General features: G+C 36.3%; 1 protein-coding gene across 1 annotated transcript; it reads right to left on the reverse strand.

The window, feature by feature from the left end:
- Window positions 1–12,939: 12,939 nt before the first annotated feature.
- On the reverse strand, window positions 12,940–16,479 carry LOC139840740 (uncharacterized). The gene is made up of 9 exons (XM_071830989.1): window positions 16,303–16,479; window positions 15,485–15,758; window positions 15,312–15,399; window positions 15,061–15,216; window positions 14,721–14,862; window positions 14,238–14,396; window positions 13,863–14,167; window positions 13,461–13,530; window positions 12,940–13,062 (listed from the first exon to the last, which is right to left on the reverse strand). The coding sequence occupies exons 1-9, from the start codon at window positions 16,477–16,479 to the stop codon at window positions 12,940–12,942; spliced, it is 1,494 nt and encodes a 497-aa protein (XP_071687090.1).
- Between the last annotated feature and the right edge of the window lie 7,711 nt (window positions 16,480–24,190).

Below are 24,190 nucleotides of genomic sequence, written 5' to 3' on the forward strand. Positions count from 1 at the left end.
AATTAGCAAATGGTAAATTAATTTCAGCAGATAATATATGTCGGAATCGAGAAATTAAACTGGTTAGCGAAACATTTAAGATTGATTTGATACCAGTAGAGTTAGGGAGTTTTGATGTGATAATCGGTATGGACTGGTTGAAAGAAGTGAAAGCGGAGATCGTTTGTTACAAAAATGCAATTCGCATTATACGAGAAAAAGGAAAACCCTTAATGGTGTACGGAGAAAAGGGCAACACGAAGCTACATCTTATTAGTAATTTGAAAGCACAAAAACTAATAAGAAAAGGTTGCTATGCTGTTCTAGCACACGTCGAGAAAGTACAAACTGAAGAAAAGAGCATCAATGATGTTCCCATTGCAAAAGAATTTCCCGATGTATTTCCGAAAGAATTACCGGGATTACCCCCACATCGATCCGTTGAATTTCAAATAGATCTTGTACCAGGAGCTGCACCAATAGCTCGTGCTCCTTACAGACTTGCACCCAGCGAGATGAAAGAACTACAAAGCCAATTACAAGAACTTTTAGAGCGTGGTTTCATTCGACCAAGCACATCACCGTGGGGAGCTCCTGTTTTGTTTGTCAAGAAGAAAGATGGTACATTCAGGTTGTGTATCGACTACCGAGAGTTGAACAAACTTACCATCAAGAACCGCTACCCACTACCGAGAATCGACGACTTATTTGATCAACTACAAGGCTCGTCTGTTTATTCAAAGATTGACTTACGTTCCGGGTATCATCAAATGCGGGTGAAAGAAGATGATATTCCAAAGACTGCTTTCAGAACACGTTACGGTCATTACGAGTTTATGGTCATGCCGTTTGGTTTAACTAATGCACCAGCTGTGTTCATGGACCTTATGAACCGAGTGTGTGGACCATACCTTGACAAGTTTGTCATTGTTTTCATTGATGACATACTTATTTACTCAAAGAATGACCAAGAACACGGTGAACATTTGAGAAAGGTGTTAGAAGTATTGAGGAAGGAAGAATTGTACGCTAAGTTTTCAAAGTGTGCATTTTGGTTGGAAGAAGTTCAATTCCTCGGTCACATAGTGAACAAAGAAGGTATTAAGGTGGATCCGGCAAAGATAGAAACTGTTGAAAAGTGGGAAACCCCGAAAACTCCGAAACACATACGCCAGTTTTTAGGACTAGCTGGTTACTACAGAAGGTTCATCCAAGACTTTTCCAGAATAGCAAAACCCTTGACTGCATTAATGCATAAAGGGAAGAAATTTGAATGGAATGATGAACAAGAGAAAGCGTTTCAGTTATTGAAGAAAAAGCTAACTACGGCACCTATATTGTCATTGCCTGAAGGGAATGATGGTTTTGTGATTTATTGTGATGCATCAAAGCAAGGTCTCTGTTGTGTATTAATGCAACGAACGAAGGTGATTGCTTATGCGTCTAGACAATTGAAGATTCACGAACAAAATTATACGACGCATGATTTGGAATTAGGCGCGGTTGTTTTTGCATTAAAGACTTGGAGGCACTACTTATATGGGGTCAAAAGTATTATATATACCGACCACAAAAGTCTTCAACACATATTTAATCAGAAACAACTGAATATGAGGCAGCGTAGGTGGATTGAATTATTGAATGATTACGACTTTGAGATTCGTTACCACCCGGGGAAGGCAAATGTGGTAGCCGATGCCTTGAGCAGGAAGGACAGAGAACCCATTCGAGTAAAATCTATGAATATAATGATTCATAATAACATTACTACTCAAATAAAGGAGGCGCAACAAGGAGTTTTAAAAGAGGGAAATTTAAAGGATGAAATACCCAAAGGATCGGAGAAGCATCTTAATATTCGGGAAGACGGAACCCGGTATAGGGCTGAAAGGATTTGGGTACCAAAATTTGGAGATATGAGAGAAATGGTACTTAGAGAAGCTCATAAAACCAGATACTCAATACATCCTGGAACGGGGAAGATGTACAAGGATCTCAAGAAACATTTTTGGTGGCCGGGTATGAAAGCCGATGTTGCTAAATACGTAGGAGAATGTTTGACGTGTTCTAAGGTCAAAGCTGGGCATCAGAAACCATCAGGTCTACTTCAACAACCCGAAATCCCGGAATGGAAATGGGAAAACATTACCATGGATTTCATCACTAAATTGCCAAGGACTGCAAGTGGTTTTGATACTATTTGGGTAATAGTTGATCGTCTCACCAAATCAGCACACTTCCTACCAATAAGAGAAGATGACAAGATGGAGAAGTTAGCACGACTGTATTTGAAGGAAGTCGTCTCCAGACATGGAATACCAATCTCTATTATCTCTGATAGGGATGGCAGATTTATTTCAAGATTCTGGCAGACATTACAGCAAGCATTAGGAACTCGTCTAGACATGAGTACTGCCTATCATCCACAAACTGATGGGCAGAGCGAAAGGACGATACAAACGCTTGAAGACATGCTACGAGCATGTGTTATTGATTTCGGAAACAGTTGGGATCGACATCTACCGTTAGCAGAATTTTCCTACAACAACAGCTACCATTCAAGCATTGAGATGGCGCCGTTTGAAGCACTTTATGGTAGAAAGTGCAGGTCTCCGATTTGTTGGAGTGAAGTGGGGGATAGACAGATTACGGGTCCGGAGATTATACAAGAAACTACCGAGAAGATCATCCAAATTCAACAACGGTTGAAAACCGCCCAAAGTCGACAAAAGAGCTACGCTGACATTAAAAGAAAAGATATAGAATTTGAAATTGGAGAGATGGTCATGCTTAAAGTTGCACCTTGGAAAGGCGTTGTTCGATTTGGTAAACGAGGGAAATTAAATCCAAGGTATATTGGACCATTCAAGATTATTGATCGTGTCGGACCAGTAGCTTACCGACTAGAGTTACCTCAACAACTCGCGGCTGTACATAACACTTTCCACGTCTCGAATTTAAAGAAATGTTTTGCTAAAGAAGATCTCACTATTCCGTTAGATGAAATCCAAATCAACGAAAAACTTCAATTCATCGAAGAACCCGTCGAAATAATGGATCGTGAGGTTAAAATACTTAAGCAAAACAAGATACCAATTGTTAAGGTTCGATGGAATGCTCGTAGAGGACCCGAGTTCACCTGGGAGCGTGAAGATCAGATGAAGAAGAAATACCCGCATCTATTTCCAGAAGATTCGTCAACACCTTCAACAGCTTAAAATTTCGGGACGAAATTTATTTAACGGGTAGGTACTGTAGTGACCCGAACTTTTCCATGTTTATATATATTAATTGAGATTGATATTTACATGATTAAATGTTTCCAACATGTTAAGCAATCAAACTTGTTAAGACTTGATTAATTGAAATATGTTTCATATAGACAATTGACCACCCAAGTTGATCGGTGATTCACGAACGTTAAAACTTGTAAAAACTATATGATGACATATATATGGATATATATATATATAGTTAACATGATACTATGATAAGAAAACATATCATAAAGTATATTAACAATGAACTACATATGTAAAAACAAGACTATTAACTTAATGATTTTTAAACGAGACATATATGTAACGATTATCGTTGTAAAGACATTTAATGTATATATATCATATTAAGAGATATTCATACATGATAATATCATGATAATATAATAATTTAAAATCTCATTTGATATTATAAACATTGGGTTAACAACATTTAACAAGATCGTTAACCTAAAGGTTTCAAAACAACACTTACATGTAACGACTAACGATGACTTAACGACTCAGTTAAAATGTATATACATGTAGTGTTTTAATATGTATTTATACACTTTTGAAAGACTTCAATACACTTATCAAAATACTTCTACTTAACAAAAATGCTTACAATTACATCCTCGTTCAGTTTCATCAACAATTCTACTCGTATGCACCCGTATTCGTACTCGTACAATACACAGCTTTTAGATGTATGTACTATTGGTATATACACTCCAATGATCAGCTCTTATCATCCCATGTGAGTCACCTAACACATGTGGGAACCATCATTTGGCAACTAGCATGAAATATCTCATAAAATTACAAAAATATGAGTAATCATTCATGACTTATTTACATGAAAACAAAATTACATATCCTTTATATCTAATCCATACACCAACGACCAAAAACACCTACAAACACTTTCATTCTTCAATTTTCTTCATCTAATTGATCTCTCTAAAGTTCTATCTTCAAGTTCTAAGTGTTCTTCATAAATTCCAAAAGTTCTAGTTTCATAAAATCAAGAATACTTTCAAGTTTGCTAGCTCACTTCCAATCTTGTAAGGTGATCATCCAACCTCAAGAAATCTTTGTTTCTTACAGTAGGTTATCATTCTAATACAAGGTAATAATCATATTCAAACTTTGGTTCAATTTCTATAACTATAACAATCTTATTTCAAGTGATGATCTTACTTGAACTTGTTTTCGTGTCATGATTCTGCTTCAAGAACTTCGAGCCATCCAAGGATCCATTGAAGCTAGATCCATTATTCTCTTTTCCAGTAGGTTTATCCAAGGAAATTAAGGTAGTAATGATGTTCATAACATCATTCGATTCATACATATAAAGCTATCTTATTCGAAGGTTTAAACTTGTAATCACTAGAACATAGTTTAGTTAATTCTAAACTTGTTCGCAAACAAAAGTTAATCCTTCTAACTTGACTTTTAAAATCAACTAAACACATGTTCTATATCTATATGATATGCTAACTTAATGATTTAAAACCTGGAAACACGAAAAACACCGTAAAACCGGATTTACGCCGTCGTAGTAACACCGCGGGCTGTTTTGGGTTAGTTAATTAAAAACTATGATAAACTTTGATTTAAAAGTTGTTATTCTGAGAAAATGATTTTTATTATGAACATGAAACTATATCCAAAAATTATGGTTAAACTCAAAGTGGAAGTATGTTTTCTAAAATGGTCATCTAGACGTCGTTCTTTCGACTGAAATGACTACCTTTACAAAAACGACTTGTAACTTATTTTTCCAACTATAAACCTATACTTTTTCTGTTTAGATTCATAAAATAGAGTTCAATATGAAACCATAGCAATTTGATTCACTCAAAACGGATTTAAAATGAAGAAGTTATGGGTAAAACAAGATTGGATAATTTTTCTCATTTTAGCTACGTGAAAATTGGTAACAAATCTATTCCAACCATAACTTAATCAACTTGTATTGTATATTATGTAATCTTGAGATACCATAGACACGTATACAATGTTTCGACCTATCATGTCGACACATCTATATATATTTCGGAACAACCATAGACACTCTATATGTGAATGTTGGAGTTAGCTATACAGGGTTGAGGTTGATTCCAAAATATATATAGTTTGAGTTGTGATCAATACTGAGATACGTATACACTGGGTCGTGGATTGATTCAAGATAATATTTATCAATTTATTTCTGTACATCTAACTGTGGACAACTAGTTATAGGTTACTAACGAGGACAGCTGACTTAATAAACTTAAAACATCAAAATATATTAAAAGTGTTGTAAATATATTTTGAACATACTTTAATATATATGTATATATTGTTATAGGTTCGTGAATCAACAGTGGCCAAGTCTTACTTCCCGACGAAGTAAAAATCTGTGAAAGTGAGTTATAGTCCCACTTTTAAAATCTAATATTTTTGGGATGAGAATACATGCAGGTTTTATAAATGATTTACAAAATAGACACAAGTACGTGAAACTACATTCTATGGTTGAATTATCGAAATCGAATATGCCCCTTTTTATTAAGTCTGGTAATCTAAGAATTAGGGAACAGACACCCTAATTGACGCGAATCCTAAAGATAGATCTATTGGGCCTAACAAACCCCATCCAAAGTACCGGATGCTTTAGTACTTCGAAATTTATATCATATCCGAAGGGTGTCCCGGAATGATGGGGATATTCTTATATATGCATCTTGTTATTGTCGGTTACCAGGTGTTCACCATATGAATGATTTTTATCTCTATGTATGGGATGTGTATTGAAATATGAAATCTTGTGGTCTATTGTTACGATTTGATATATATAGGTTAAACCTATAACTCACCAACATTTTTGTTGACGTTTAAAGCATGTTTATTCTCAGGTGAATATTAAGAGCTTCCCCTGTTGCATACTAAAATAAGGACAAGATTTGGAGTCCATGTTTGTATGATATTGTGTAAAAACTGCATTCAAGAAACTGATTTTGATGTAACATATTTGTATTGTAAACCATTATGTAATGGTCGTGTGTAAACAGGATATTTTAGATTATCATTATTTGATAATCTACGTAAAGCTTTTTAAACCTTTATTTATGAAATAAAGGTTATGGTTTGTTTTAAAAATGAATGCAGTCTTTGAAAAACGTCTCATATAGAGGTCAAAACCTCGCAACGAAATCAATTAATATGGAACGTTTTTAATCAATAAGAACGGGACATTTCAAAGGATAGAGAACCCATTCGAGTAAAATCTATGAATATAATGATTCACAATAACCTTACTACTCAAATAAAGGAGGCGCAACAAGGAGTTTTAAAAGAGGGAAATTTAAAGGATGAAATACCCAAAAGATCGGAGAAGCATCTTAATATTCGGGAAGATGAAACCCGGTATAGGGCTGAAAGTATTTGGGTACCAAAATTTGAAGATATGAGAGAAATGGTACTTAGAGAAGCTCATAAAACCAGATACTCAATACATCCTGGAACGGGGAAGATGTACAAGGATCTCAAGAAACATTTTTGGTGGCCGGGTATGAAAGCCGATGTTGCTAAATACGTAGGAGAATGTTTGACGTGTTCTAAGGTCAAAGCTGAGCATCAGAAGCCATCAGGTCTACTTCAACAATCCGAAATCCCGGAATGGAAATGGGAAAACATTACCATGGATTTCATCACTAAATTGCCAAGGACTGCAAGTGTTTTTGATACTATTTGGGTAATAGTTGATCATCTCACCAAATCAGTACACTTCCTGCCAATAAGAGAAGATGACAAGATGGAGAAGTTAGCACAACTGTATTTGAAGGAAGTCGTCTCCTAACATGGAATACCAATCTCTATTATCTCTGATAGGGATGGCAGATTTATTTCAAGATTCTGGCAGACATTACAGCAAGCATTAGGAACTCGTCTAGACATGAGTACTGTCTATCATCCACAAACTGATGGGCAGACCGAAAGGACGATACAAACGCTTGAAGACATGCTACGAGCATGTGTTATTGATTTCGGAAACAGTTGGGATCGACATCTACCGTTAGCAGAATTTTCCTACAACAACAGCTACCATTCAAGCATTGAGATGGCGCCATTTAAAACACTTTATAGTAGAAAGTGCAGGTCTCCAATTTGTTGGAGTGAAGTGGGGGATAGACAGATTACGGGTCCGGAGATAATACAAGAAACTACCGAGAAGATCATCCAAATTCAACAACGGTTGAAAACCGCCCAAAGTCGACAAAAGTGCTATGCCGACATTAAAAGAAAAGATATAGAATTTGAAATTAGAGAGATGGTCATGCTTAAGGTTGCACCTTGGAAAGGCGTTGTTCGATTTGGTAAACGAGGTAAATTAAATCCAAGGTATATTGGACCATTCAAGATTATTGATCGTGTCGGACCAGTAGCTTACCGACTTGAGTTAACTCAACAACTCGCGGCTGTACATAACACTTTCCACGTCTCGAATTTGAAGAAATGTTTTGCTAAAGAAGATCTCACTATTCCGTTAGACGAAATCCAAATCAACGAAAAACTTCAATTCATCGAAGAACCCGTTGAAATAATGGATCGTGAGGTTAAAAGACTTAAACAAAACAAGATACCAATTGTTAAGGTTCGATGGAATGCTCGTAGAGGACCTGATTTCACCTGGAAACAAGAAGATCGGATGAAGAAGAAATACCCGCACTTATTTCCAGAAGATACATCAACACCTCCAACTGCTTAAAATTTCAGGACGAAATTTATTTAACGGGTAGGTACTGTAGTGACCCGAACTTTTCCATGTTTATATATATTAAATGAAATTGTTATTTACATGATTAAGTGTTTCCAACATGTTAAGCAATCAAACTTGTTAAGACTTGATTAATTGAAATAGGTTTCATATAGACATTTGACCATCCAAGTTGACCGGTGATTCACGAACGTTAAAACTTGTAAAAACTATATGATGACATATATATGGATATATATATATAGTTAACATGATATTATGATAAGTAAACATATCATTAAGTATATTAACAATGAACTACATATGTAAAAACAAGACTACTAACTTAATGATTTTGAAACGAGACATATATGTAACGATTATCGTTGTAACGACATTTAATGTATATATATCATATTAAGATATATTAATACATCATGATATCATGATAATGTAATAATTTAACATCTCATTTGATTTAATAAACAATGGGTTAACAATATTTAACAAGATCGTTAACTTAAAGGTTTCAAATCAACATTTACATGTAACGACTAACGATGACTTAACGACTCAGTTAAAATGTATATACATGTAGTGTTTTAATATTTATTCATACACTTTTGAAAGACTTCAAGACACTTATCAAAATACTTCTACTTAACAAAAATGCTTACAATTACATCCTCGTTCAGTTTCATCAACAATTCTACTCGTATACACCCGTATTCGTACTCGTACAATACACAGCTTTTAGATGTATGTACTATTTGTATATACACTCCAATGATTAGCTCTTAGCAGTCCATGTGAGTCACCTAACACATGTGGGAACCATCATTTGGCAACTAGCATGAAATATCTCATAAAATTACAAAAATATGAGTAATCATTCATGACTTATTTACATATAAACAAAATTACACATCCTTTATATCTAATCCATATACCAATGACCAAAAACACCTACAAACACTTTCATTCTTCAATTTTATTCATCTACTTGATCTCTCTCAAGTTCTATCTTCAAGTTCTAAGTGTTCTTCATAAATTCTATAAGTTCTAGTTTCATAAAATCAAGAATACTTCCAAGTTTGCTAGCTTACTTCCAATTTTGTAGAGTGATCATCCAACCTCAAGAAATCTTTCTTATTTACAGTAAGATATATTTCTAATATAAGGTAATACTCATATTCAAACTTTGATTCAATTTCTATAACTATAACAATCTTATTTCGAGTGGAAATTTTACTTGAACTTGTTTTCGTGTCATGATTCTACTTCAAGAACTTTCAAGCCATCCAAGATCCTTTGAAGCTAGATCATTTATTGTCACTTCCAGTAGGTTTACCTACTAAACTTGAGGTAGTAATGATGTTCATAACATCATTCGATTCATACATATAAAACTATCTTATTCGAAGATTTGAACATGTAATCACTAGAACATAGTTTAGTTAATTCTAAACTTGTTCGTAAACAAAAGTTAATCCTTCTAACTAGACTTTTAAAATCAACTTAAAACATGTTCTATATCTATATGATATGCTAACTTAATGATTTAAAACCTGAAAACACAAAAAACACCGTAAAACCGGATATACGCCGTCGTAGTAACACCGCGGGCTGTTTTGGGTTAGTTAATTAAAAACTATGATAAACTTTGATTTAAAAGTTGTTATTCTGGAAAAATTATTTTTATTATGAACATGAAACTATATCCAAAAATTATGGTTAAACTCAAAGTGGAAGTATGTTTTCCAAAATGGTCATCTAGACGTCGTTCTTTCGACTGAAATGACTACCTTTATAAAAATGACTTGTAACTTATATTTCTGGCTATAAACCTATACTTTTTCTGTATAGATTCATAAAATAGAGTTCAATATGAAACCATAGCAATTTGATTCACTCAAAACGGATTTAAAACGAATAAGTTATGGGTAAAACAAGATTGGATATTTTTTCTTGTTGTAGCTACGTAAAAATTGGTAACAAATCTATATTAATCATATCTTAGCTAACTTATATTGTATTATACATGTATTCTAATATATTATGTAATCTTGGGATACCATAGACACGTATGCAAATGTTTTGACATATCATATCGACCCATGTGTATATATTATTTGGAACAACCATAGACACTCTATATGCAGTAATGTGGGAGTTAGCTATACAGGGTTGAGGTTGATTCCAAAAATATATATACTTTGAGTTGTGATCTAGCCTGAGATGTGTATACACTGGATCGTGGATTGGTTCAAGATAATATATATATCAATTTTTTTCTGTACATCTAACTTTGGACAACTAGTTGTAGGTTACTAACGAGGACAGCTGACTTAATAAACTTAAAACATCAAAATGTATTAAAAGTGTTGTAAATATATTTTGAACATACTTTGATATATATGTACATATTTATTATAGGTTCGTGAATCGACCAGTGGCCAAGTCTTACTTCCCGACGAAGTAAAAATCAGTGAAAGTGAGTTTCATTTGCCTTTTTACCCTTTATATTTTTGGGCTGAGAATACATGCGCAATTTTTATAAATGATTTACGAAATAGACACAAGTAATCAAAACTACATTATATGGTTGAATGATCGAAGCCGAATATGCCCCTTTTTGCTTGGTAACCTAAGAATTAGTAAACTGATCTACTAATTGACGCGAATGCTAAAGATAGATCTATGGGCCCGACGAACCCCATCCAACGTACCGGATGCTTTAGTACTTCGATGTTGTTTTATATCATGTCCGAAGGGTTTCCCGGAATGATAGGGGATATTCTTATATGCATCTAGTTAATGTCGGTTACCAGGTGTTTACCATATGAATGAATTTTATCTCTATGTATGGGATGTATATTGAAATATGAAATCTTGTGGTCTATTACTATGATTTGATAATATATAGGTTAAACCTATAACTCACCAACATTTTTGTTGACATTTTAAGCATGTTTATTCTCAGGTGATTATTAAGAGCTTCCGCTGTTGCATACTAAAATAAGGACAAGATTTGGAGTCCATGCTTGTATGATATTATGTAAAAACTGCATTCAAAAAACTTATTTTTGATGTAATATATTCTTATTGTAAACCATTATGTAATGGTCGTGTGTAAACGGTATATTTTAGATTATCATTATTTGATAATCTACTTAATGCTTTTTAAACCTTTATAGATAAAATAAAGGTTATGGTTGTTTTAAAAATGAATGCAGTCTTTGAAAAACATCTCATATAGAGGTCAAAACCTCGCGACGAAATCAATTAATATGGAACGTTTATAATCAATATGAACGAGACATTTCATGTATGGCCGTTTTACCATGGCGTGGTTTCTGTCTAGTTAATCCACCTGATACAGGGGTAAATAGAGTTTAGGAATTGGACTGCATAATAGGAGAAGGGAAATATTATTATACATGTGGCTTACTTGTTGGCGTAGTTGTTCGGGCCTGGTCATGGCTGTTAAAAAGAAGATTTCCTGCCAGAAGAAGTCTGTGAGTGTGGCTTATGTAAGTGAGTGACAACAATTGGCTGATGAGTCTAATGTTAGGTGAGAGCAGATACAGTACCTGGTTCCAGAGACAATCTTTCATTTAACTTTAGACCACAAAACATCCGTGTTTTGCCATCAGATGTATGCACGGTTGCTGAGTAAATTGATATAGGACCATTGAATAGTTCTGCAAGGGATACATACTGAGCACTGCCTGCTATTTACATGTTTTAAAAGAAAGCAAAGGTAAAATTATGAACCTATATAAATATAAACATAAACATGTAAACAACAAATGACCTACCTTTAGCAATGTTGGTGGATGAGGATGCAATATCAGTTGCAGGCATATTAGATGAACGATTTTGGGGCTGTGTAAGTTTTTTTTTTTTTTTTTGGAGAGGGTGAAGTATGTAGCCTGATGAAGTTATTGAAGGTTTCATAGACAATAGGTATTGTGAGCATGGGCTTAATAGGTTGGTGAGGTTATAATGTAACAACAACTCTTTGTATTTCCAAACAATTTATTAGCCTTAGGGTTACTAGTATGTTAGATGCATGGGCTGGGAAGAGTTACAAAAGGCAAAGCTGAAAGGATCCCATAATTAATTAGCATAATAAGTAGTGTTTCTTAAAAGAAGCTGAAAAATCTGTATATATATATATATATATATATATATATATATATATATATATATATACACACACACATATATATACACATATATATATATACATATATATATATACATAAATATATACACACACACACATATATATATATATATATATATGTACACAAATATAGATATATATGTATATATATATATATATATATGCACATATTCATACATATATATGCTTATATATAGATATATATACATGAATCTATGTATCGATATAGTATATATATACATATATATAAACCTACATATATATAGATATGGACACTTGTTTATATATCTATGCAGTTATATATACATTTACCTACATAAATATAGAGGTATATATATGTATCTATATATATGTGTGTATATATATATATACACAGATATATTCAAAGATGTAGGCCTTAAAGTGTCAGTATGAGAAGTATGATGCAAAGAAAGTTCCAGCGAGGAGAGTTGGATGAAGGAGGAGAGTACCAAAAAGAAGGGTGGGGAAAAACTAATCCACATACAAAGCCGTTGCAATTTTTTAATCACATATACATGAATGGCATTGAAAAGTAAGCGGGCATCTAATAACGCTATGAACGTATACAGCTACAAAAGTAGGCCTAAAATCTTTGTGTGTTGTACAATGGCAGCTTGTTACCATAGGTGCAGACAGTTCTGTAATCGTAAGTGGAGATAGTTTGGCGAGCAATGACCCACTCCTAATAATGCATGCTAAAATAGACACCCAAAGCATAAGGCACCATGCTACAGTCAAAATACTTACACCTTAATAAGCGGTTCATAGTGGCCGACTGTTACCATTGCACCCAAGCTGACTGCTACCATTGCACCCAAGCTGACTGTGCTGACTGGCATCGAATCATTTATTAATGGTACATGAATCTACCCAAGAAACATATAAATCTGTATACATACTACAAAGAATGCCAGAAATATAAAAGGTGGGGTTTGCCCCACTGGGTAATGTAGGTATCTCTATCAACAAATGCCAGTATCTTTAGCTACAGCCATAGGCTGTAGCTTATAATGGCATTGGTGGACACAACAATTAAACACAGGGGAAACAGAATACGAAGTCAAAGGCCGAAGCAAATATTCCAGATAGGAGTGGACATTATAATTGAAAAACATGAATTATGCTGTTAAAACTTGCATCATAAACAAACCAAAAAGTAGTACAAACAACTCATGTTCAACAAATCCAACATCACAAAAGCAAGGGCTCAACATAATGAGCTATTTATTGACAAATAAAGGGAAACCTACTATTCGGGTCACACATCCTCCTTCTTAGGTGTGCTATCTTCACCAGCATTCTCTTCATCCTCCGAGTCGGTGGTAACGACAAACCTAACAAACAGTTTAAAAGGAAAATGTAAGAATCGAGACAACATCTAAACGAACGACACGTGATATGTAGATGGTCATCTGTATATAAATTGATGAGTGTAGATATATATATATATATATATGTGTGTGTGTGTGTGTGTGTGTGTATGTATATGTTTATGTATGTGCATTTATATATATATATATATATATATATATATATATATATATATATATATATATATATATATATATATATATATATATATATATATATATATATGGGGCTCTGTGTGTGTTTGTGCCCCTGCCATATATGTAAACTAAAGGCTGCGAAAAAAGAAGCGACTTACTTGCGCTGATTGACACGCTCCAAATCCTTTGCAGGCGTAGGAACCTCAATGATCCTCTTTAGTGTTTTGGGTGTCGACAATGGTTGAGCAGCTACACAGGATGACGCGGAGCTTGCAGGTACGGGGGTTTCCATGATTGCTGGAGGGTCCGGATGCGCTGGAACAGGCTCGTTTGCATAGACCTTAATGCAATTGAAGCTCTCGTACGGGCCCTGATCATAGTACGATGCCGTCTTCAACAGAACCACCTTTGTGGTGCCCAGGAGGTTTGCAAGTGCATTCGGAAGTACAGTGTTACATGTTTCCTGGATACGATAAAGCTTATTAGATGGGTTGTAGTGGGGGAACAAATTGGGTGTAAAACTGGCCTCTTACCTCATCAACTTCAGCTAGCAGAGCCTTGGCAGTGCTTTTTGTCACCGACTCGGCAGTGTCATCAAAGAGCACCATGACTGTTTTTGATGTCTCATCTCGCACATCGCATATAACGCGGAACCTGCGGAAAAGTAGTTGAAATAAAATTTGGGAGTCTGACTACCAAGGTTACAAAGGGAAATCATCTTTCAATAAACACCCAGTGCTGCTAAAATGCGCTAAAAACCTCGTGATTGGTTCAGGAACATTAGCCTGGCATGATTCGCACTAGTGGTGGCCATATCTCCTTTCTAGGCCCTTCCTTGCTTTACAGACACTGCAAGTGTTGTAGTACCAAAAGTGTTTCATGCGGATGTTGACAATTTTCACCTTACACTTGAAAACGTCGGCTGTCTAAACGGGGCGTCAAATAATTGTAAAGCAAGTTAGCGGGCAACATTAGCTGGGAATAGTGAGTGAAAAGGAAGTTTGGGCGATACTTACGATGTTCTTTTTGCCCTTGCGCGCCATATCAAGTAGCTCTCGAAGCGTTCCTTCATTGGGTGGTGGCAAATGCCACCCTGGAGCAGATGGTTGCACAATTACAGGTAAGTCGACGCCACTGCAAGGACAATCTATAGGTAAGCTGACATGGATAGTAACACGCAAAATATAAGTAAAAGCGGGTAATCTGAGCGGAACTGATACCTCATTCTCTGCCTGAAGTCATTTAGTGCCAGAATCTGGAGGTCGTCGATAAGGAGCGTGGAGGACGTGCTCGAGAGGGTGATGGTGTCTGGTAATCAATTCAGGGAAAAATTAGTGACACATCTTGAAATTGTACCAAATATAAGGTTGGGCAGGGCGAAACATACTATTGTAACCACTTTTGACTGTAACTGAACTCAAGAGAATGAAGTATGATGCGGGTGCTGCGGGCTGCCGTTCAAGAAAAGCAGGCCCCAAACTTCCCCAAAGCGTAGTGCGTATCGTTTTACCACTATAGAGAAACACAAATTAGATGGGGGATTAAGCGGTAACATAGGTGTGTTTAAGGTGTCCAACCTAACCTACTAAGCCGACAATGTCATTTACCTCTCGTTAGCCAGGTTGAAATCGAGAGTGTTCGAGCCTGTTTTATGTGGATCGGGTGCTCCAATGTTAACAGCATAACCAACAACATCTACAAAAATAATTAGGCATGCGTGGCACATTAGACAGGAAGAATGAAATGTATGTAAAAAGGGGAAGAGGGAAAAATTTTATACCAACAACGAATTTGCCCAACGTGGGCTCCAAGTCCTCGAGTTCAATACAATTGAAGGGATGGCGGGTAAAGCCCGTGGGGTCAGCAGTTGGTTGTTTCCTAAGAAATGTTGTCCCGGTGAGTTTGATCATGAGGCTGTTATCCCTCATGATACAGTACTCATTTCGGTTCGAGATGACGTCAAAGCCATGTATTAAGTAAACAATACCATCCTTGAGCCGTTTGATGAAGTGGTGTGCCACATTGCTTTTGGTAGTCAACTGAATGATGTTACCCTGCATGACACATATGTGATCAAAGTTTTATAAATGAGCAAGATATGGAAGAAACGAATTTAAAGCGCGAATAACAAAGAAGCTTATAATCCGATGTATCATGAACCTGCAGACATTGTAAAACATGAAACAGACATGTGGGTACAAAATTAAACTGTTGCTTAATCAATAGGGTCAGTGGGAGATTGGAAAATATCGGGCATCTCATGTTTTCAATAATTGGACAGGCTATTAGTCATTATATTCAACAACTTTAAAAATTGCAAAGACATTATACTACCTCTAAACACTCTGTAATATAGGAAACAAATATTCCACAACTTTAAAAATTGCAAACCCATTATACTAACTCTAAACACTCTCTAATATAGAAAACTCAGGTAGTCAACATAATGTGGAAGGGGTTGAAGTAGCAGAAACATTTAAGCATAACAATGTTAGGGACCAGAGGAAACAATCGACGCAACAGAAAAAACACAATAAACCCTATACGAATGCAGTGATTATCGGATTTTAGAAATTCATGGGGCATATGTATAGATACCTTTTCATCTGAAGCAATAAAATCGGTGCTCAAATATCTCCCGTAAACCGTATGCATATCCCAACTTCTGCAGATAATCAGCTTCACCTGGCATTGTTTTCCTATTTCCAACTCATTCAGGAGAACGCATGCGTTTGTGTTAACCTGAGCTGCAACTTTTGTTTTACCATCTGCCATTGCAATACCAATTGATTATTTAGTTAATATGCATAACAATAAAGTAGGCAATTGAAATTTATAGCCATATAACATTGTACCGTATGGGGGATTTGAACCATCTGCTCAAGTTTAGATCCAATTGAAAACTGAAGGCCACCAATGGATTAGTTTGCTGACATGCAGAGTAACAGGCAATTGTAAGTGAGGCGATTGGGATGGAATTCGGACCAAATCATGCAATTGAAGTTAGATAACTAATAATTAGATGATTCATTGAAAGGGGTTATTGAACCATCAACGGAGAGAAAGAAGATGAAGCGGTTTTTTTTTAATTAATTGGGCATCTACAGGCGTATAAACGTTGTTTTTTTGTTTTTGTTTTTTTTTATAACAAAAAAGTCAAAAAACCTAAATAAATCAAATAATTTGTTTTATTTTGTGGGAAATATAAAAAATAATAATAAGGGGGCTCATTTATTGACAAAAGGAGTCAGTTTATATATATATATATATATATATATATATATATATATATATATATATATATATATATATATATATATATATATATATATTCTGGAATGCATGCATGTATAAGTATATGCAAGGGCTTTTGTTGATGTTAAGTCATGTGAGACTTAAAGATGAAGTTTAGACGTGTATAGAGAGCGAGAACGAAGCCTACAAGTCAAATAATTAATTGTTAGTTTGTTGCCAAGAAACTGGTCAGGCCACGCCTAATGGCTCGCCGCGATGACCATTGCCGCGCTGCGGCACCTCAAGCAAACTAGAGTCAGAAGGCATGCTAAAAAGGGTCGATTTTTCCTTTATATGTCGCGCCGCGGAGAAGAAGGTCGCGCCGCGACCAATAACTAGAATCTGAGTCAGGAGGAGTTTAAACAGCTCACATCTTTACGTTGTTCGTCGCGCCGCGGCATTTGGGGTCGCGCCGCGACGTTTCTGGCAGGCTGACTCCGAATCTTGTTTAGTTTAAAAGAGTTTTCGGGGTAGTTTGGTAATTTTGCATGTAGATCTGATAGGAGCATTAAATCTCCACCACTTATCCATTTTATTCATTTTCATTTCTATTTTCTTTCTCTATTTACTCTCAAAACATAAAACCCAATTGATTTCTAAGTGAGATTTGAGAGTGAAGATTTGTAAATCAATCCTTGGAGCAAGTATTAAAGTTGTTCTTCTCGTTCTTAGCTACGAGTGGATAGTGTTGGTAAGTCTTAACTCCGTATTTTGAGTTTTAGTTAATTTATGGCTAGGGTTTGGCCATTTGAGACTTGTATGACCCATTTGGGGATTTTATGGGTGGATTTGGGTTAATTCGATGTAACAAAACCTAAATGGTGTTAACCTAGGGTTTGTTCATGTAATTGGGGTGTTGTAAGTGTTAAATGGTGTTGTTAGTCACTAATGCACTTGTTAAACGATGAAAGATTGTTAATGGGTCCAAGTTTGACCTAGTTTGTAAGTCTAAGTGTTAAATGGGTCAAATGAGTAATGATTGACCTAATTGGGTGAAATGGGTATGAAATACCCTAAGTTTGTGTTAATTGGTGATAGTAGGCTCTAATCACTAGCTTTTAGTGATTTATGACGAGTCATGACCATTAATGGGCAGTTTGGTGGGTGTGAGTCATTTAATGCGGTTAGGACATTAAATGCTCAAGAGTGAGTAAGGTGGTTAATTCCACTTGTTGTGTATTGAATGTGTACTTATGTATTAGGTACCTTGCTTGAAGCATTCGGGAGTAATTAATCACCACCGACGTGATAAGGTGAGTGGAATAATTATATGCGTGCATATATGATGTATTTATTTGTGTGGTATGAGTTGTGAAGTGTCGACGTGTTAAGACACCACTTCTCACGTGGCGAGTGAAGTGTCGACATGTTAAGACACCACTCGGGGTGAAGTGTCGACGTGTTAAGATACCACCCGGGGTGAAGTATCGACGTGTTAAGATGCCACCCACGGGGTTAGTGTACGACGTGTTAAGTGCACTAACGGTTGTTGTGAACACCGATGGGAAATTTAAGTACCATTCCTTGTACGATTGGTTAACCATGGTTGTGTGTTATATTGTAGCATATTATATTGTACGAGTTATATGGTTTGTTATGCTAGCTTGTGTGATCGAAGGTTTGGTATTATACTTGCGATAGTATGATTAATTACATTGCTAGCATGTATGTGGTAAATGCGTAAGTGATTGCAAGTAAGTAGGTTGTATATGTAATCGTATAATTGTTGCACTCACTAAGCATTAGCTTACCCCTCTCGTTGTTTATCTTTTTAGATGCAGGTGCGGACAAGGGAAAGGGGGTTGTGGATACTAGTTCCCCGTGTTGGATTATTGTGAAGCTTTTGAAGTTGGCTTAGTGTTTTGGGTAGTTTAGCCCCAAACCATGCTCGAAGTGTTGTTTGTATTAAAACTATCATTTTTGAATGGATCAAACTTGTAATACAATTGTTAAGGGCGTTCGTGCCATTTGTAAACATTTAACTTGTGGTATTGTTTATTAGGTTATATGTAACCGTTTAAATGGCGCGTAAATGTGTATTACCTTTAAAAAAAATTATCGTATGTAATACGGGTTGGGTTGTTTCAAGTGGTATCAGAGCATGGTCTAAGGGATTTAGGCGACTTGAAAAAGGTACCTAGACTTAGACTTTATTGTGTGCGCGCTTTATGCGGGACTTGTAGGACTTCGGGTCGGATCGGGTTTGGTTAGTGCATAGGTTTTTGTGAACTAACCTTGCACTATTTGTTTTGTGTGGTAATTGCAATCATCAAGCGAGATGGACGTTGTACTAGTGAGTTAATGCGATGTGCTCGCGTAGTAATGACTAGCTACCATTATTACGGGTGCAAATTGTGTCAAACAAGCGATGTACGATGATTGTTGAGCAAGATGGGGCGGTACGATGTATATGTGTATATATGTGTCAAGTCTTTTGTTTCGTTGTTTAATCTCTTCCGTTTTATAGAATGAAGATGAGAAACGGACACGACACCGAAAATGGGGGCACGAGCGAGGACCCCGAATTCACGGTCAAGGTTGAGGCCATTTTGAAAAGTCATCATACGTCTTTCCTCGAAGATGTTAAGAAAATGTTTCTAGATACGATTGAAAAGCAATTAGTCAACGTAGTAAAGGAACAAGTCAAGGTTGTCCTTCAAGAGGATAACATTGGAAGGCGCTTTTTCTACAAAAATTTCAAAGATGCTCAACCTCCTACTTCTGAGGGCGAAAGAGACCCACTTAAGAGTGCCCGGTGGATCTCCGATATGGAGGGGGCTTTTCGTACTTGTGAATGCCCACTTGATAAAAAGACAAGGTATGGTTGTAGCATGTTGAGAGGTGACGCTAAATTGTGGTGGGATGCGAAAATCCAAGTTTATGGTGAAGAACAATGTATGGATTTTACTTGGGAAGAGTTTAAGGCGGAGTTTTTCCAAGAGTACCGAACTTCGGCCGATCTTACTAGACTTAAGGACGAGTTGCGTTCCTTGAGGCAAGGGTCGATGGATTTGAACACTCTTAAATTCGTTTTCTTGTCAAAAACCCAATTTTGCCCGGAGTATGTAGGGAATGATAAAATGTTGAAGGAAGACTTCTATCGAATCTTGAATGACAATTATCAGGAAAAGATTAGTGTGAACGTGGTGAAAAGCTTTGATGAGTTGTTTGATATGGCCTAAGGTTTCGAGTCGCTCATCTTGAGAAAGAGTGGCTTTACTTTTGGCAAGAGGAAGTTTGAAGCTACTAGTCATTCGAACTTTTCAAACAAGAAGAACAAGAAGGGCTCCGAGAGTGTTGGTAGTGTGAAAAAGGGTGCTTCCGGAGATTTTACTTATGCTTGCTACAATTGTGGGCAAAAGAGGCACATGGCTCGTGAGTGCCCGAAACCATCATCCACAACCAAGGTCACTTGTTTTAATTGCGGTAGAGAAGGGCATAAGAGGCCGGAGTGTCCCGATTTGCGCAATGATAATGTTAAGCGACTAGAAAAAGCGGCGGGTGCGGCTAGGGGTCGCAACTATTTGATGACGAATGATGAAGCCAAGCAATCTAACGAAGTTGTCTCATGTACTTTCATGGTTAACTCTAATCCGGCAAGGATTCTATTTGATAGTGGTGCAAATTTGTCGTTTGTGTCTCCAAAATTAATGCCTAAACTTAATAAACCGTTAGCTAAGTTAAGTCTTCCGGTAGAAGTCGAAATAGCGGATGGCAAGACGGTGCTAGTGGTTGATGTGTGTAAAAATTGTGATGTTGTGTTTGGTACCGAAATGTTTAAAATTGATCTCATTCCGATGACTTTGGGTGATTTTGATATTGTTGTTGGTATGGATTGGCTCGATCGTAATAGAGCCGATATTGCATGCCATGATAAATTCATTCGTGTGAAGACCCCAAGTGGGGAGAGTTAATTATTCACGGCGATAAGCAAAGAAGACTTGTGCCGATATGCACTTATGCACGGGCACGTCGTTTCCTTGTTAGTGGCGGCATGACTTTTCTTGCCCATGTTGTTGATACTCGTGATGATCCACCATCCATTCGTGAAATTTCGGTGGTTAATGAATTTGAAGACGTTTTTTCGGATGAATTACCAGGTGTTCTGGCGGAAAGACAAGTTGAATTTCGCATTGAGTTGGTTCCGGGGGCTACCCCCATTGCTAAAACTCCTTATCGTTTAGCACCGACGGAAATGCAAGAGTTGTTAAATCAAACCCAAGAGTTGCTTGAAAATGGTTTTATTCGCCTGAGCTCCTCGCCATGGGGTACTCCAGTTTTATTTGTGAAGAAGAAGGATGGTAGTATGCGGATGTACATCGACTATCGGGAGTTGAACAAAGTGACGATCAAGAATCGTTATCCATTGCCTCGGATTGACGATTTGTTTGACCAACTCCAAGGTGCAACGTATTTTTCTAAGATTGATTTACGGTCCGGCTATCACCAAGTGCGGGTCTGTGAGGAAGATATAGAGAAAACGGCTTTCCGAACTCATTATGGGCATTTTGAGTTTGTAGTTATGCCTTTTGGTCTCACGAATGCACCGGCGGCATTCATGGATCTTATGAACCGAGTGTGCAAACCTATGTTGGACAAGTCGGTAATTGTGTTCATTGACAACATACTTGTTTATTCTAAGAGTATGAAGGAACATGAACACCATTTGTGTGAAGTGTTGAAGACGTTGCGGAAGGAGAAGTTGTATGCTAAATTCTCCAAATGTGAATTTTGGCTAAGGGAAGTTCAATTCCTTGGCCACATTGTGAACAAAGATGGTATTCAAGTAGATCCGGAGAAGATAGAGACGGTGAAGAGTTGGGGACGACCGACTACGCCTACGAAAATCCGAAGTTTTCTCGGATTGGCCGGTTATTATCGTCGGTTTATCCAAGACTTTTCTAAGATTGCTTCTCCATTGACGAAGTTGACGAGGAAGAACACGAGATTTAATTGGGAGAACGAGCAAGAAATTGCTTTTCAATTGTTAAAAGAGAAGTTGTGTCAAGCTCCGGTGTTAGTGTTGCCAGAAGGGGTAGAAGACATGACGTTTTATTGTGATGCTTCTTTAAATGGGCTCGGGTGTTCTAATGCAAAGGTGTAAAGTCATCGCTTATGCCCCTCGACAATTAAAGGAACACGAAAAGAGATACCCAATTCATGATCTTGAATTGGCGGCGGTGGTACATGCGTTGAAAATTTGGCGCCACTACTTGTATGGTGTCAAGTGTACGATTTATTCGGATCATAAGAGTTTGAAACATCTCTTTGATCAACGAGATTTGAATTATCGTCAACGTAGGTGGATGGATGTGGTAAAGGAATATGATTGTGAAATACTTTATCATCCGGGGAAGGCGAACGTGGTCGCGGATGCGCTAAGTCGAAAGAGTCAACATCCGGCAATACGAGTAGGATCGTTACGCATGATCATTACTAATGATTTCCTTGTAAAGCTTGGTGAGATTCAAATAGAAGCGTATGTTCACAACAAGCGTGAGGAACGAATCGTGGGGCGAACGGAGTTCATTACTTTAGGCCCGCATGGTTTGTTGTCTTTTCAAGGAAGAGTGTGGGTGCCTAAGATGGGTGATTACCGACGGGTACTACTTGATGAAGCACATAAGTCAAAGTATTCCATTCATCCGGACGCGACGAAAATGTACCTTGATTTAAAGAAGGAGTATTGGTGGTCGGGCATGAAACGTGATGTTGTTAAGTATGTTGAACAATGCCTCACATGTTTGCAAGTTAAAGCCGAACACCAAAAGCCGTACGGTAAGTTACAACCATTGGAAGTCCCGAAATGGAAATGGGAGCACATTACCATGGACTTCATTACCAAGTTACCAAAGACGGCGAGAACCCAATATGATACGATTTGGGTGATAGTTGATAGATTGACGAAGAGTGCTTTGTTTCTTCCCATTCGAGAAACGATATCATCGGAGACTTTGTCCAAGTTGTTTATCAAGGAGGTGATATCGAGACATGGTGTCACACCCTCAAATAGGGCCTGGGGTATTTGTGACTAATAATATCAAATCACAGTTGTATAAACGAGAACGACTCTATATGAGATGTTTTATTGAGTTTTGCAGCGGAATATAAATAGATTACATTGTATTTTAGAACATTAAATGTCTTTAATATATATGATATGTAATGAAGACTCCAAGCATAGTAAGCAATCATCATCAAAGCAGCAGATATACAGCGGAAGTAATATTTAAGTACCTGAGAATAAACATGCTTTAAAAAGTCAACGCAAGGTTGAGTGAGTTCATAGGTTTATCATAAATCAATAGTTCAGTACAGCATTAGACCACAAGATTTCAGTTTAAAGTTGATTGATACCAAATATATCAATCGAAAGAGTTGCTGTTTGTAATATCGCGACTAAACAATAGTTACCCTGTGACACTTGTTATTCATGTCGTTGAATCATTATTATGTATCCAAAGACCAATGGTGAAATGGACAGAGACGTCACTCTCAGTAGCGCTACTCACAATAACTAAGCTTGCATCTTATACCTCAGCAATTAACGATATTACGGCAGGGATTTAGCATGACAAAGCACGTATATAGCATAAAAGTTTGAGTACTTATGTCTAAACGTAAAACGGTTATAAAAGTTGCGCATGTATTCTCAGCCCAAAAATATATATAAAAAGGGAGCTATGAAAACTCACGATACGATACGAAAGTTTGTAGTAAATATGCATAGGATGGCACTGAACAAGTACATAGTTGTCCTCGGAATCACAAACCTATATCAAGTATATATATTAACACATATACTCGTAATCGAACAAGTTTATATATATTATTGCGATTGTTATATATTTCTATATATACTTTTATATATATTTTATATATAAGTATTTGTTTGATAAAATGATTTTAATAATGATAATGATTAAATAGTTGTATTATTTTGTAATAATAATAATAATAGTAGTAGTAAAAATGATAATAATCATAATAAGGTTTTAAATATAATAATAATAATAATATAATTTTTGAAGATACCAAAAATGTTAATTTTTGTAAAAATAATAATAACGATAATAATTTTTAATGATAATAATACTAACAATAATAATTATACTTATGTTGACAATAATAATTATAATAGCAGTAGTTTTTAATGCATATTATAATTTTGATAATAATACTTTAATACTAG

The sequence above is a fragment of the Rutidosis leptorrhynchoides genome, chromosome 4 (assembly GCF_046630445.1).
Source record: "Rutidosis leptorrhynchoides isolate AG116_Rl617_1_P2 chromosome 4, CSIRO_AGI_Rlap_v1, whole genome shotgun sequence".
Taxonomy (NCBI): domain Eukaryota; kingdom Viridiplantae; phylum Streptophyta; class Magnoliopsida; order Asterales; family Asteraceae; genus Rutidosis; species Rutidosis leptorrhynchoides.